General features: G+C 49.3%; 1 protein-coding gene across 9 annotated transcripts in view; it reads left to right on the top strand.

The window, feature by feature from the left end:
* SUGP2 (SURP and G-patch domain containing 2) overlaps positions 1 to 8112 on the top strand; it is a 29921-nt gene extending 21809 nt beyond the window's left edge. For 6 of the 9 annotated variants that reach the window (XM_041761959.1, XM_041761958.1, XM_041761961.1 and 3 more), the window contains 3 exons: positions 1234 to 1295; positions 4360 to 4496; positions 5184 to 8112. In XM_041761959.1, the coding sequence (XP_041617893.1) occupies positions 1234 to 1295; positions 4360 to 4496; positions 5184 to 5304 (320 nt within the window). In that variant the 3' untranslated portion in view covers positions 5305 to 8112. The remainder of the gene's footprint in view (positions 1 to 1233; positions 1296 to 4359; positions 4497 to 5183) is intronic. The other 3 variants (XR_005988927.1, XM_041761955.1, XM_041761954.1) reach the window with 3 other exon arrangements.
* The last annotated feature ends 7777 nt before the right edge of the window (positions 8113 to 15889 follow it).

The following is a 15889-nucleotide window of genomic DNA, read 5'->3' as shown; positions in this document are numbered from 1 at the left end:
TTCCTCGTGCCCCGACCCCTCCAGGTGTCTCCACAAAGTGGAGGCCTGGACTGTGCTTCGTGCATGGGGCTGATGCTGCCATATCTCACATGAGGTGTTTGTGGTGAATAGTCCCCCACCTTGTGTAACCTGTGTGTTCTACATTGTTGATACTGTTATACTCACCCCCAAGAGCATCTGTCCAGTTTCTCCTGCTAACAGAACAGGCCTGTGGTTTGTGTTTGGAAACCTTGGCATTACCACAGATTGTCAGCTGTTCTACCCAACTCTGACATCCTTCAGAATTTAACTGCTGTTGACGGCAGCCTGTCTAAATGCCTCATGTCCTTCATGGGGGAAAAAGTAGAGCTCTGTTTTGGAAACTCTTAGTTCTTGGGTGGTTCATGAGAAGAAACCAGCCCTACTGATCTCCTTCATCAAAAATAGTGATACAGGGCAGCCCGGGTGGCTCAGTGGTTTAGTGCCGCCGTTAGCCCAGGGCCTGATCCTGGGGACCCGGGATTGAGTCCCATGTCAGGCTCCCTGCATGGAGCCTGCTTCTCCCTCTACCTGTGTCTCTGCCTCTCTCTCCCTCTCTCTCTCTGTCTCTCTTTCATGAATAAATAAATAAAATTTTTAAAAAATAATAATACGGTGTGATTCAGGGGTGTCTGGGTGGCACAATCGGTTAAGCATCTGCCTTCTGTTCAGGTCATGATCCCAGGCTCCCTGCTTAGCTAGGGGGTCTGTTTCTCCCTCTGCCCCTTTGCCTCTCCCCCTACTTGTGTATGCACATGCTCACTCGTTTGCTTTTTTTCTCTCTCAAATAAAGTGATTCAGTGCTCAGTATGAGAAGCATGGTTGTTTTGTGCTAGAAAAGCCTAGACTTTAACTTTTTATCAGTGGAACAGTTGCAGAGATGCTAGGAAGACACAAGATTGCAGATGTTTTATTTATTGAAACAAAATGGTTCTTGCAGTCATGGACAATGATCTGTGCATTGAACCTCTTTGTCATACATGTGGGCAGTCCTACGTTGAAGTGGACTCTTCCACATTGAGCAGCCCCAGTTGGGCCCTTGTGTTCCACCTCTGCTCATGTGGCCTTTGATTTTTGAGAAGAACCCTGGTGAACTGGGGTGTGGGTAGCTACCTTCTGTAGGCAGAGGGCTGTTAGCCTAAAGTGCCACCCTCATTTTCTGAGTAATTTGGAGAAAGTATGTGTATGTATGAATATGTTTCTTATGTCTTCCAGTTCATGAACCAGTTCGAATTGCCTACGACAGACCTCGGGGTCGTCCCGTGTCCAAAAAGAAGGTGAGCATGACTGAGTTCTTAGGCATGATGTAGTCAGTTGGAATTTGTTGGAATTTTAAAGGGCACTGTGGCTTGTAACTGAGGTATACTCCTACTTCAGACTAGCATAACGTACAAAGCATAACAAACAGCCTTTTTTCTCAGGGATTTAAAACTGTTTTGTGTTTCTCAAAGCATAGGAGTGACAGGAATGTGTGAGACTCTTGTGGCCTATGTGCTATGGGTCCAGAGAAGCAGGTTGAAGGGAAATTGAGATTAATGTGGGGTTGAGGATGCCATTTATTCAGAGAGGCCTGAGGGAGACTCCAGGGTGGTCTTGTGTCAATAGGTTGCCCTTTGTGGCACCTGGATGGGGGTAGGGAGATGAAGAAGTAGATGTGTTGAGGCCCTGGGTCATATAGTGCCTATAGACAGATATCAGCAGTGAGGTTCCTTCTCTGAGTGGTAGTTTGGTTGGAAGATGTGGCCACTGTGGCTGCTGTGCTGAGAAGCAGCCTATCGGGGGGCAGGAGGGAAGGCCAGGAGGGTGAAAATGCAATTAGTGGGACTTGCCAATAGATTGTATGTGGGATGGGCCCATATCCACTGCTCCTCCAGGCAGTGAGGAGGATGGAGCTGCCACTGAATGAAATGAAGAGCCCCTGTGGGGGGCAGGTCATCAGGGAGATGGGGTTCATTCCAGATAGCTAAGTGGACACGGGGCAGGTGAGGCTGAACAAGGTCACCTAGGACATATGTGGGGACATCCCAGATCCTTAGGGAGGTGAGCTGGGAACCAGGTGAGGTCTTTGCTGATGTAGGGTGGTGAGGAAAGTTTGTGTGGTAGACACCTGTTCATGTGCATGGTCAGTCTCAGTGGCCAGGTGAGGTGTTGGTATAACCTCAGTTAAAGCAGGGAGGAGGGACTTTCCTGGGCCCAAAGCTTGTGGTCCTGACTTATGTTCTCAGTTTGAATTCTCAGTTTGATGTTCTCAGTTCTCAGCTGGCACCCAGCTGCCGTGCCCATCTGGTGGTCTGGGCAAGGGTGCAGCCAAGGCTCAGGCTGTCCACCTAATCTTGGCATATAATTCCCAAGTCTCCATCTGTACATCTGTGAGTGGGGCAGTCACATCTACCCTGTAGTTTGGAGATACCTTATGAGTGAAGCTAAATGCATGTTAACCTGCTGTGCAGTGGCTTCCTGTAAACTCCAGTCTCTCTTTGGTATGTCTGCAAGCTGAGAGGAAGCCTGGCCTGTGGCACATGGCTTTTCTCTAGCTGAGCAGCTTTCCCAAAGGGGTACAGATCTGCCCTTCGGGAACCTGTGGCTAGCTTTACCCTTGCCTTCTCCACCCTCTTCCCCTCCCACACTTGTGCCCTCCTCAGACCCTCACTGTTACCCGCCGCCACCCCCACCCCCCCCAGCACTGGCTGCCTTGATCAGGATGGAGGAGCTCTTTACCCAGAAGTCCATGTGGCCTTCTCAACCTACACAGGCTGTCCTTGGTGTTTAGTAAATGTCTTTTAAAAATAGGCTCATGGGACGCCTGGGTGGGTCAGCGGTTGATCATCTGCCTTTGACTTGGGGTTTGATCCCAGAGTTCCGGGATTGAGTCCTGCATTTGGCTCCCTGCATGGAGCCTGCTTCTCCCTCTGCCTGTATCTGCCTCTCTTTCTCTCTCTCTCTCTTTTTAAAAGATTTTATTTATTTATTTATGAGAGACCGAGAGAGGCAGAGACACAGGCAGAGGGAGAAGCAGGTTCCATGCAGGGAGCCCAATGTGGGACTCGATCCTGGGACTCCAGGATCACGCCCTGGGCCAAAAGCAGGCGCCAAACCGCTGAGCCACCCAGGGATCCCCAAATAAAATCTTTAAAAAAAAAAAAAAGGCAAAAAAAAAAAAAAAAAAAAAAGGCTCAGGTGGTAGGGACAGTGGGTGCTTATGAATATTCATGAGTAAATGGAAATATTTTCTGCTCACACTGGGCAGGCTGTTCCTCCAGAGGACCCCCCAAACCTTTTAACCTGTTTTCCACAGTCAGCTGTGGAGCCCAGGTCTTACCCAGAGTTTCTTGCCCCTCTCCCTGTAGGCTCTCTCCCAAGCCCCATTCTTCCCCGCTTTACCAGCTCTCAGTGAGGTCTGTGCTAGACATGGACCCTGGAGTCCCAGTAAAACCCAGTCTCTGCCCTTGGGGAGCTCCCAGACCTGGGAAGGGGCAGCTAGACAGTTAATTCAGGTTTGCTGAGCAACATCTGAGGACAGCCAGAGAGGCTTCCAGGATGGGGTCACTGCTCAGAGTTCTGGAAGCTCACAAGTGTTCAAAATGGAGGCAGAGAGGATCTCTGGGTGGCTCAGCGGTTTGGCGCCTGCCTTTGGCCCAGGGCGCGGTCCTAGAGTCCCGGGATCGAGTCCCACGTCAGGCTCCCAGCATGGAGCCTGCTTCTCCCTCCTCCTGTGTCTCTGCCTCTCTCTCTCTCTCTCTTTCTCTCTCTATGATAAATAAATAAATAAATCTTTAAAAAAAAATTTTTTTTTTAAATGGAGGCAGAGAATAGAGAGGACCCTGTGAGCTCATTTTCCACACAGTCTCTCTCTACAGCAGATTCGTGGTCTGTTTGGCCCTCTCCTACCTCAGCCCTGTCTCCACTCTGACTCCTGCATGCTGGGGGCCTTCCTACCTCAAGCCCATAACCTGGTTACCCCCAGCCTGGGGTGTGTCCTCTGGTCATCACAGGTCACCACACTTAGGGCTCTTCCGGCTAACCCCCTGTTTCCCGGACCCCCTAGCCCCTCATGGGGGTTTCTTCAGGGTCTTCACACCACAGTGGGAGTGATCACACTGGAGCCTGAGAGGCTGATCTGACTTGGTTCTGTTGGTGCATCTTTTTACTCCCCACTTACAGAAGCTCCAGCCCACCCGAATGTTGCTGGGAACTGGGAAGCAGCCCATGGCTTGATCCCAAGTGTCTGTGGAATTGGAGACAGTGAGGGGCCGGTGCTGGACCGAGTCAGGTGTAGCACAGCAGACCCTTGCTGCAGGTGCTTTGCTACAGCGCACTTGCCATACTCTTCTCTCTCCTCAGAAACCCAAGGATTTTGATTTCGCCCAGCAGAAGCTGACCGACAAGAACCTGGGGTTCCAGATGCTGCAGAAGATGGGCTGGAAGGAGGGCCACGGCCTGGGCTCCTGTGGGAAGGGCATCAGGGAGCCCGTCAGCGTGTATGCAGCAGGCGCTTGGGGGCCAGGGGTGGGGATGGGCAGTGTGCTTTGGGAAAAGAGACTTTCTTTGGGATTCTGGTCCTGATTCCTTTCATCTGCAGTCTGATTTCTTGGCTCCCCTCATGCTAAACATGCCTTAAAGCTGGCAGGAATTTTTTTCCTAACAAAAGGAATCTTCAGATGAGATGAGAAGCAGATCATTTACATATGCAGGTGTTCGTATACTATTCACAGACTATTTAAGTGGCTTCTTGGCCCCTGGCATTTTAGCCACATTCATTCTTGTCACGAAAGCTGAGTGGTAATTCTAAGTAGTTATAATAAGAACCACTTTCCCTTTTCTGGGAACCCTAAGCCAGGTAGCCAGGGTGGGAGAACATGGCCCAGAGTTTATTAGGCCCTATTAGCATCCAGCAGGCATTTCATTTAAAACTGAGCTTATCACCTGCTGGGGGAGGCTTTCAGCAGTAGTTGGGCTTCTGAGCGCTCTCCTCAGAAAGTCCGCACACCTGCTAAGGTGAGTATCCCTTGTTCCACGTTGTGAATCGTATCTTCACTTTCCCTTTCCTTTGTCACTGTTTTGTGTCTCACTTGCCTCCATCCCACTCTGACTGCTTGTGCCATTTCCAGTCTCCTGATGGCCAGGCTCCATGCTCAGGTGTGGCTAACTCTCCATTTTGCTCCTAGGGGAACTGCATCGGAAGGGGAGGGGTTAGGTGCTGACGGGCAGGAGCACAAGGAAGACACGTTTGACGTGTTCCGTCAGAGGATGATGCAGATGTACAGACACAAACGGGCCAACAAATAGGTATGTGTGTGAGCTAGTGCATGGGGCATTCTGCCTAAGCTGATGTGCTGGTACGTAGAGACGATTTCTCCAGAAAAGTCAGTTTCATTCCCCAAAAACCAAACACAAAACCACATGCACACGTGCACACATACACACACACACACAAATGAAAAAATTCTATGAGGGCAACAGGGAGTGTTTGAATGTGGATGTGTCCCACCTTTCACCTTCCAGGTTTGGTTGAAGGAACGAGTCCTGTGCTTGAAAGTGGCTGCATAGCTGTGTCAGCCCGACAGCGGGCCTTGGTACAGGGCTCCTGGGTTCAACTTCACGTGGCTGTCCTGGGGAGGGAAACCACCCCGGGAGTGGCCCTGCTGTCCTGCAAGTGTGAGGGTGATCTGGAAGCCAGTGCCACACAGGCCAGCTGCTTTGCCACATCCCTTTCTAGGCATCTTCAAATCCTTTTCCTTCTCAAGGGCCTTGGGCCCATGTAAACATCCCCTTCTTTCTCCTTTCTTTTTGGTTGCCTTCCCCACCCGTAATTTCCAACTCAGTTTTGAACAAAATCGTTCTCTCCTTGAATAGATGAAACCATTGGTGAGAAAAATAAGGCTTGAAGCAGCAATTACTCTTAAAGCGCCACCTCTGCCCTGGATCTACCCTGGAGCCAGTGCCCAAGTAGGTTTGGTGTGTACACAAGAAACAAGCGTCTCTGCAGTTCTGGTGCGGAGGTTCCGCTGGCTTTTCTTCTTTCTAAAGGAATAAAGAATGCACCATTTCCAATCTGCTTTGCCTTTCCCCCCACTCTTCAAATGCTTGTGGCAGCCAGTCCTCTGCAAGTCTTTCCTGGTTCCCCCTCAGAAGGTGGGCACCCTGTTAGTGCTCAGGAACTGACTCTTGTCAGGTTTCCAGTCCCAGGGAACCTTGTTCTCCACAGGTGCTTTGTTAGCAAACTAGATACCAAAATGATGACAGACTGGCTTTTCATCGTTTCAAGACTGTAAATGGGGGATGTAATTCCATATTAGTGAAGTCCGCTCTTTTACCACAGCTTGCGAGTTGTAGCTTGGGAGCTCTTTGGACAAGTGGAGATTCTTGATTCCATGAATGTGTTATTTATGGAGTCTTGACTCTTAAATGCATCCCAAGAGATGTAATGAAGTTTAGCGACAGTATAATAGCACTGTATTTGGTGGGGAGTAATCATTATGTTGATGAAACTTCCCTCAATTCACATATCTCTCTAGAATCCACAAATTCCCGTTTGCTTTTTTTAAAAAGCACATATGGAGTTTCTTCTACCAGGGAATGGAGGTATAAACTCTTCAAGAAGCTTCATTTCTGGCATGCGTGGCAGAGTGTAAAGAATTGTGTTATCAGGGCCTTTGTACAGAACAGAAAGCGTCCTCTTGGGGTGGGCTCGCAGCTGCTTGCTATTTCTAGCGTGTGATTGCCGCCCTTCCATCTTCTCCTGGCGCTCTCTCCTTGCAGCTACGTGCGACGTTCTCAGGCTGTGGGGATCTCAAGCCTTCCTCATAAAGCAGCAGTGTTGAAGTTTTAAATACGTGCTCAGATCTGGGAAACTTGGGATCCTGCTGACACTGCAAGCTTTGGGGGGCACAGCAGTGAGTTACCATGTTGGCCAGTCTTTGCTTTCTTAAAGCCACAGGCGCCGACTATAGTCTCAGCCTCCTCTGGCTCTGTCTTGTGGGGCCCACACCCACCATCACAGGCCTGTGCTGTCTCTCTTCATGTCAGGTGGAGCCTCCAGGCTCTGCTTACTTCTAGCTGCTTCTGTTGCATGGGCAACCAGCAGATCTTTATGCCCAGGGAGATGATGGAGGTGCCTCCGCAAAGTTTAAGCAGACTGCAGGGGTGGTGTGGTTTAGGGGAACCATAGCTATGGGGGATCATCTCCTTTCTTTCCTAATCCTTCCAGTAGCCTTCCTTTTTGGCTGTGGGTTGGGCACCTGGATGGAAATCTGAGAACAGGGCCTTGGTCTTCTCTGGCCTTTCACAGAGTGCCCATTGGCCCTGAGTAAGGCACGTATGTATTCCCTGAATAGGTTCTAGCTCTTTCTCTGTGGCGTAGATAGCTCTGACCATCATATTCACTTTGTGCTAGTATATTCGTTCTTGGCTCTCTCCACTTTTATTTATAAGTAAAGTGCTTTAGGAATTCCCAGGGTATAAGCCCTGTCCCCACAGCCTCCTGCCACTCTTCCTCCTGGGGACATCCCGCTTTGAGCTGACCCTGTGAGCCTTTGGCAAACGTCAAAGGGAACACCTACTTCTTGATCCTGGAAGGTCCTCTGAGCACTCAGGTGATGCTTTTCCTGTGGGTTTGACGTCATGGGAACTGGCGGGGGGAGCCTGGTGTTGTGTCATTGTGCCAGCTGTTGGCTAGGGACCAGTGCGCACAGGCCCTTCGCGCTCTCCCTTGCTCTCTCTGGCAAAGGCTGCTCGCAGGGAATGTGCGTACAAGCGCGATGTGTGGTTGCATAGCCTTGTCGAAGTCACAGTATCTTTTCTGTCATTCTAGTTCCAGGGTCTCTTCCATGAGGACGACAGGCATCCGGAAAGTGCTAACTCGCCACTTTGGGTGCTTACTGTCTCTGGCTTGTTTCCATCACTGGAAATCATATAGAGAATTTTAGCATTTTTGGTCCTTGGTAAAACCTAGAAGACATTTGTGATGTTACAAAATGGAAGTTTTTGGTTTTTTTTTTCTTTTTTTTTTTTTAATCTAAGAAGTTGTGAATGTTGTTAATCATTTAGCAGTTGCAATAAATGTAGAGGAAACCCAATATTCCATCGTCTCTGTTGATGTGCTTTTTAAATTTGGCAGGTCGGGGAACACATGACAGATGTTGTAATACCTACATGGAACCAAGTTGGACATAGTACTGCCTCCCAGGCATCCCCTTCTGCCTGCCACAGCCTTTCTGACTGCTCACCTCAGGCCTTTTAAGTTACTGGGAAATCCTGGAAGATGCCAGAGAGCAGGTGGTGATCAATGCCAGCCATAGGGGGTGGGGTGGGCATGCCCTCTTCTCTGAGTGAGGAGGTACTGCTGGGTATAAAACCCAGCTTTGAGAATGTTAAGGATGCCTGCCCTTCTGCTGATGACTCCTCTAACTCCTCTCAGGCTTTACACACTCCCAAAGTCAGGGCTGCAGCTGTCAAGCATTAAACCAGGGTCCACCTGGGCCTCCCCTGAGTGAGGAGGTCTGCCCATAGGCATCTTCAAAGCTCCCTGCTAGTCATGTGTGCTGCCCACTCTGATTCCTCCACCAACAGCTTCTGGCCCTTTGGGTAAGGGATGAGGCCAAAGGCTGCAGTAGGGACATACCAGACCTACAAGGGCTTCCACATGAGGGCAAGGTGATGGGGAGGAACCAGGCTGCTGTTGTACCCAGGGCACAGGGGGCCCAGAATGGGTTTGGGGTGTTTGTTGGCCAGTTAGAGGCAAATGAAACAGGGTCCCCTGGGATGTGGGAACCCAAGCCTCCCTTCTCCCTACTGTGTCCTGGAGGATGCTCAAGAGTGGCAGGCACCCATTTGACCATGGTGGGAGCTATTGCCAGTCAAGTACCTCCTTCTCTTGCTTCATCTTTACAAGAGCCCAAGAGGGCAGTGTCTAACTTCGAGCTTCAGTGCCCTCCCTGAGAAAGTTGCTCAGAACCCACTACTACCCCACCTCACCTCCCACCCCTTCTTGGGAAACCAGAGGTAGAGGGTGAGCAAATTACTCTCCAGCAGCTGCCCCTAACTGGCCAACACCTCATCTTACCACCTCCCCAGGCTGGTGAAAGTCACTTAGATGAGGACCCATGGAGTGAAGGTTTCCAGCTTGGGATACCCATCTAGGCTTTGTCCTTAGGCTTTGTTTCTGCTCTATAATCTGGGGAGGTTTTCTTTCTTTTCTCTTTTTTCTTTCCTCCCTTCCCCTTCCCCTTCCCCTTCCTTCATGAGAGAGAGAGAGAGAGAGGCAGAGATAGGCAGAGGGAAAAGCAGGCTCCATGCAGGAAGCCTGACGTGGGACTCGATCCTGGGTCCCCAGAATCATGCCCTGGAATGAAGGTGGTGCTAAACCGCTGAGCCATCCAGGCTGCCAGGGGGGTTGGTTTTCTTCCAGTTTGGAAGGTATAATATCCTCTGTTGTCTTGTTATTTAGAGCTAACTGGGACCTAAATATACTGTTCTTGGCCTTGAGGGCCCCTCCCCTTTCCTTCTCCCCAGCACCTCCTTCTGGAAGCCTTCTGGATGCCCTGGGGCCCTGAGAGAAGCAGAAGGCACTGCTGGACATTGAAAGCAGCTTGTGGGGGGTGCCTGGGTGGCTCAGCTAGTTAAGCATGGCTCAGGCCATGATCCAGAGTCCTGGGATCCAGCCCCACTGGCTGCCTCCTTGCTCAGCAGGGAGCCTGCTTCTCCCTCTCCCTCTGCCTACTGCTCCTTCTGCTTGTGTGCGGGCGCACGCTCTCTTCTGTGTCAAATAAAATCTTTAAGTTAAAAAAAAAGCTTGTGGTTTTAAAGCAAGCTTTTACTATGCATGCATGCACATGCACGTATGTAACGTGGGTGTGTGATACATGCAAACAGGCGCATTCAGGCAACACTTGCACATTTTCTTTGTAAAAGATCAAACCAGATATGTGCAGAGTAAAGCACAGAAGTTATCTCTCCTTCCCACTCTCACATAAAAGCAAATAATAACCAAATAAACTTTTAAAAATAACAAGACACCAGGTATACTACCTGGAGACTCGTGTCTTTATGTGACTGGAGATCTCCACGGTTTTTTCATGGAAGTAAAAACTTTTAGTACTGTTTGTGAATAAGTAACACCTGGCCAAAATCAAAAGGTACAGAAATGTGTTCTGTGAAAAATGCCTCCCCAGCACCCAGGTCTCAGATCCCTTACATGTAGACGATTGTGTTTACAGGCATATTTTATTTTTTTTTTATTTTTTTTTTAATTTTATTTATTTATGATAGTCATACAGAGAGAAAGAGAGAGGCAGAGACACAGGCAGAGGGAGAAGCAGGCTCCATGCGCCGGGAGCCTGATGTGGGATTCGATCCCGGGTCTCCAGGATCGCGCCCTGGGCCAAAGGCAGGCGCCAAACCGCTGCGCCACCCAGGGATCCCACAGGCATATTTTAGATATAACCTTTCTTTAAAAAAAAATTTTTTTTTAAGATTTTATTTATTCATGAGAGAGAGAGAGAGAGGCAGAGACAGGCAGAGGGAGAAGCAGGCTCCATTCAGGTAGCCTGACGTGGGACTTGATCCCAGGTCTCCAGGATCACGCCCTGGGCTGCAGGCAGTGCTAGCTGCGTCACCGGGGCTGCCCACTTTCTTTAAAATGTTAATTCTACTGCAGGGTTTAGTCTGCCTGTTGTTTTTTTTTTTTTTTTTTCCACTTAAAAAATTTCCCCAGAAAATGTACATATATATGTAATGGACTGTCATTGATTTAGGTTCTCCACCCAGAGGCATTTGAGTTTTTCCCAAGCCTTGGCTACTATATCCCAGAACATTCTCTGGATAAAGCCCTGGAAATGGTGATTCCGGGACCAAGGGGTCTTCCTGGCATCTCTCCGCTTTACTCCCTCCCTCCACCACATTCCTGTGCCATGCAATTTCAGGAGTGACCCTGTTAGCACCCCAGTTTTCCCCAGCTGTGCCTGCCTCTCTAGGATGTGGGGGGCTGTGGTCCCTGGAAGAGGGAGGCTCTACCCTCAAGGTGGACTGAACCACAGAGCATGGGCCTTGACTCCTCCAGACCTTGTCCCCATGCTCGGTTCCAGATGTGGACCTAGCTGCCACCCCTCTCTGCTGCTTCTAGATTCTGCTACTCTGAGCCCACCGCTCCTGCCACAAGCCCCCCAACCTCAACCTCCCTGGAGCCAGTGGCAACCTAGCTGCAGGTGACCTTGTTTGTCCCTCCAGGCCTGATGTCCCCCTCCATCCATTGACGGCCTGATGCCCACCCATGGGGGCAGGTCTTGAAGGCCAGAGATGCACCAGCAGGGAGGAGGTTATGCCAGTAGGGAGAAGGCTGCAGCTGACCCTCCTCACAGCTGATGAGCTATAGGACTTTCCAAGCCTTGGTTTCCTTCGAGGGAAATGAGGCCTTGGGCTTGCAGAGTTAAAAGCAATAATCGAGGGCTGCTCACAGAGAGAGGATTTAGAGAGGCCAGTCTTGGTTTTGAGCCTGATTCCCCTCCTGGGAAGCCAACGTTGTGCATGAGATCCCCAAGCCCAGTCACTATGCATCTAGGCCCTGCTCTGCTGCCAGGTAGAGGGCAGGGTCACACCCCCAAACTAACTCCCTTCAACAGAGGAGGGGTTGAGGCCTAGGGTCAGCCAGAGAGGGGTAAATTGTACAACACCCATGTGTTTGGAGGGATTAGTCACTTGCAGGTTGGAAGGAGGGTGACAGTGCTGGAGCTGGAGCCAAATTCTTGCCCAGCTACTACTCTGCCACCTGCTCTCCTATTGTACACATGGGGAAACTGAGGCCCAGAAAGAGGTAGAACCTGGCCCCAGACTGCACCGGTTCTTCAAAGTCTCCGCACCTGCTTCAGCCTCAGTTTCCCCATCTGGGTGGGGCTGGCACCGTGCTACAGCAGGCAGCAACCTCTCTAGCCAATGGCTGAGACTTACAGTTTAGGCCCAGAGTTAGGTTCTTATTCATGAACATCAAGTATTGAGGAGGGTCTTATTCCACCAAGCTGGCCAGCAATGGGGTGACTCTTCACCCTGTCCCCAGGCCTTACTATGCCTGTGGGACCTCCATTCAATCTCCAGGGCCCATTTCCACGCTGCTCTCTGCAGACAGAGGCCGGATGCCCCTCTGGCTTCCTGAGGCCTGCAGACCTGCCTCTGACCCCCCTAAACTAAGGTTGCCCGGCTCTGTCTCACCCAGGCTGGGGCCTCCTCCACAGAGGACTGAATCAAATGAATGTGTAATAAAAGGACAATGAACAAATGAACTTTGTACAATGTCTAAAGCCCCATCCTTACAGATGGGATCCTTCTTGGGATGGACAGGTAGACTCTAGTCATGTCTCAGCCTGGGAGTGTAAGAACGGATGACCTTGAACAACCTCCATGCCCTCTAGGACTCCATTTCTTGCATCCATAACATCAGATACTTTTAGCATGAGCCGAAGGAGTGAAGGATGCCCTATTAATTTAAAATCCACTTTATAGTATTTCCATCACCATTTTAATATACTGTAGCGGACTATATGGAAATAGAAATACAAGCTCAAATATGTAAATACGTGGTCACGAATTCTGGAAAACACACCCACCTATTAACAGACGTTCCTTTGGGAAGTGGGCTGAGTCGTGGGTGGAATATTCACTATTTACTGCATATATTTCTGTGTGGTTTGAAGTATTTGCTTGTATCATTTTAGAATGACAAAAAATTATATGTCTATGAAAATGTGGATCATAAACACAGCCTTGCATTTGCTTTGAGAATCCAAGGATATCACAGGCTTCAACTTCAGAGCCCATAACACAGACTGTATACTGTGACAAATCTGATAGTTGCTGGTCTCCATGGAATCTAATCCTTATATCCAGCAGAAACTGGTCCATTTCTCAGTAGAGAAATTGAGGCTCTGGACAGCCTGACTCCAGACACACACTCAAACACCAGGATTTCCACTTGGTCTTATCTGGTTTTAAAGCCCCCCATATGGGGGGATCCCTGGGTGGTTCAGTGGTATAGTGCCTGCTTTCAGCCCAGGGCTTGATGCATGATTCTGGAGTCCCAGGATCAAGTCCCATATCAGGCTCCCTGCATGGAGCCTGCTTCTGTCTCTGCCCCCGCCTCTCTCTCTCTCTCTCTCTCATGAATAAATAAAATATATTTTAAAAAGACACGTGCACATATGCAGATGCGAGCAGACATGTACACACAGGCACATGCATACATGTCATTTCTATTTCCCACCAAGCCCACACTCATGGCCCTGGGAACTTGGACATTCCCAGGAATCACAACTCTGCTATGAATCTGGCACCAGCCACTTCCTTCAGACCCCAGGAGGGGGACCTCATGAGCTGAGCTTTGCTTTGCTCCAGTTTTCTCCAGAGATTTCTCAGGTTGGACTTGTGGGAGTGCCGCTGTATGTTCTTGGAGTTCCTAATCTGGTTGTGAGTAGTGAGGTTTCTGCTTTGAGATTTCAACATCCACATCTCCATGACTTGCTTTTGCCTGGGGGCAGCTCAGAGCAAAGTGGAACTTGAGGTTTGGAATACTGTCTTAACACGTCCTCACTGTACTGTGTGACCTGCGGCGAGTGATCTACCTCTCTGAGCCCCTATTGCCTCATTTGTAAGATGGGAAAACAGTAGTATCTACTGCCAGATGCTCTGAGAATCCATGGCAGGACACTGTGAAGCTCACAGATGTCAGCTGCACAGGACGACCATCCTGAGTCACTGTGGACTTGTCATTGCAGTTTACCATCAGCTTACTCCTGCTACAGATAAAGTTCCCCAAGCCTCTACCTAAACCCTGTGATGTGCTGGAAGGGCCACAGTGGGGGACCTTGGAAAATTCACTTCACCCCTTGGTGCCTCGGTTTCTTCATTTGTACAATAAGGATATTCCTCCCATCTTGGCGCATCCGCCGAGAAGAGTTTCTGTATAAGGGTTTCAGAGGACAGCAATGCAGGCAGCCAATAAATGCATGAGAAGAAGCACCCTCCCACTGACCACAAGCGCAGCTAAATGTTAGAATCGCTAACACTCAGCACTTACCTGTATTAGCGAGGATGACACCTCCCCCCTTGCTGGCTTCCATGGGGATTACCCCAACTTTTTGATTTCTAATTGATGCAAACATCACATAAAATTAACCACTTTAAAGGGAACAATTCAGGGGCAGGTAGTAGGTTTATCATGTTGTGCAACACCAGCTTTGTCCAGTTCCAGAACATTCCCATCACCCCAAAAGGAGACCCTGTGCCCATTAACAGTCACTCCCTATTTTTCCTAACCTCTCCAGCCGCTGCCAACTACTACTGTCCTTCCTAAATGTATGGATTTGCCTGTTCTGGATATTTCATATAGATAGAATCACACACTATGTGAGTGTTTTGTGCCTGGCTTCTTTCACTGAGCATGTTTTCAAGGTTCATCCATGTTGTAGTGGGTGTCAGAGCTTCCTTCCTTTCTATGGCTGAATAATATTCCACTGCATAGATGGACCACATTTTGTTTATCCATTCATCCACTGATGGACATTTGGGCAGTTCCTACCTTTTGGTGATTGTGAACATGGTATACAAGGATTTGTGTGAACGCTTGTTTTTATTTTATTTGGGTCTATACCTAGGAGTGAAATTGCTAGATCATGAGGTACCTCTGTGTTTAACCTTTTGAGGAGTGCCAAGTTGTTTTCCACAGGGGTTGTACCCTACTCCAGCCTTTTGGCCAACCCATCGGAACCGGTGTCTTTAAAACCCCAGGTGTAAGGCCTAGCCACAGATCTTCCAGGAGCCTTGCTTGTCCTGGCGGAATCCTGGGGACAAAGCAAATAGAGGGAAGGAAGGGAAAAATTAAGAGAACTTCAGATCTGAAATGTGATGGAGCATTTAACCAAACTGACCCTGAGAGAGAAAATCGCTTTACAAAGTATGATATGATTTTCATTGAAATTTTGTACAATGTGGACAGATCCTCCATATACAAGGACTCTCAGCTATGTTTGAGCACCCAGAAGACAGGGCTTCTAACCTGGGAAAGTGGGTGAGGGTGGGGCAGGGGCTGTTCCTGCACCCCCTCCCCCGCCCACTGCGTGCCTGTCACACTCACTACGAATACATGTTGTGCAGTTTGGAAAGAAAATCCATTGAAGAATATTCAAAGGAAGTAAAAATGACGAAGCACGTGCTGGCAGCAATTGTAGGTCTTTGTTTTGGAGACAGCTGTGCTATTCTGAGGGAAAAAAGCACCAGATTTGAATGGAGACGGTCTCTTTCCCTGTCAGCTGGGTGATAAAACGTCGCTTCCTTTTAGGACCTATCTGCAGGCTGCCATGAAAGTCTCTCTGGCTTCTCCCTGGCAGTCTCTCAGTTGCCTTCCTCCATCTATCTGTTGATTCACTCATTCATTCATTCATTCATTCATTCATTCATTCGCCACACATTTGAGGAACACCTAACTTCCTACTTAACATCTAAAACCACAAGGAGGGAACCCTGGGTGGCGCAGCGGTTTGGCGCCTGCCTTTGGCCCAGGGCGCGATCCTGGAGACCCGGGATTGAATCCCACGTCGGGCTCCCGGTGCATGGAGCCTGCTTCTCCCTCTGCCTATGTCTCTGCCTCTCTCTCTCTCTCTCTCTCTCTGACTATCATAAATAAATAAAATTAAATTAAATTAAAAAAATAAAAAATAAAATAAAACCCACAAGGAGGGGCACCTCGGTGGCTCTGTTGGTTAAGTGTCTGCCTCTGACTCAGATCATGATCCCAGAGTCCTGGGATCAAGCCCGCATAGGGCTCCTTTGCTCAGCTGCTCAGCAGAATGCTTCTTCATCTCTCTCTCCCCCTCCCTCCCTCCCCACTCCC

Source organism: Vulpes lagopus, chromosome 7 (assembly GCF_018345385.1).
Source record: "Vulpes lagopus strain Blue_001 chromosome 7, ASM1834538v1, whole genome shotgun sequence".
Taxonomy (NCBI): Eukaryota; Metazoa; Chordata; class Mammalia; order Carnivora; family Canidae; genus Vulpes; species Vulpes lagopus.
This window is presented reverse-complemented; position numbering and strand designations above follow the sequence as displayed.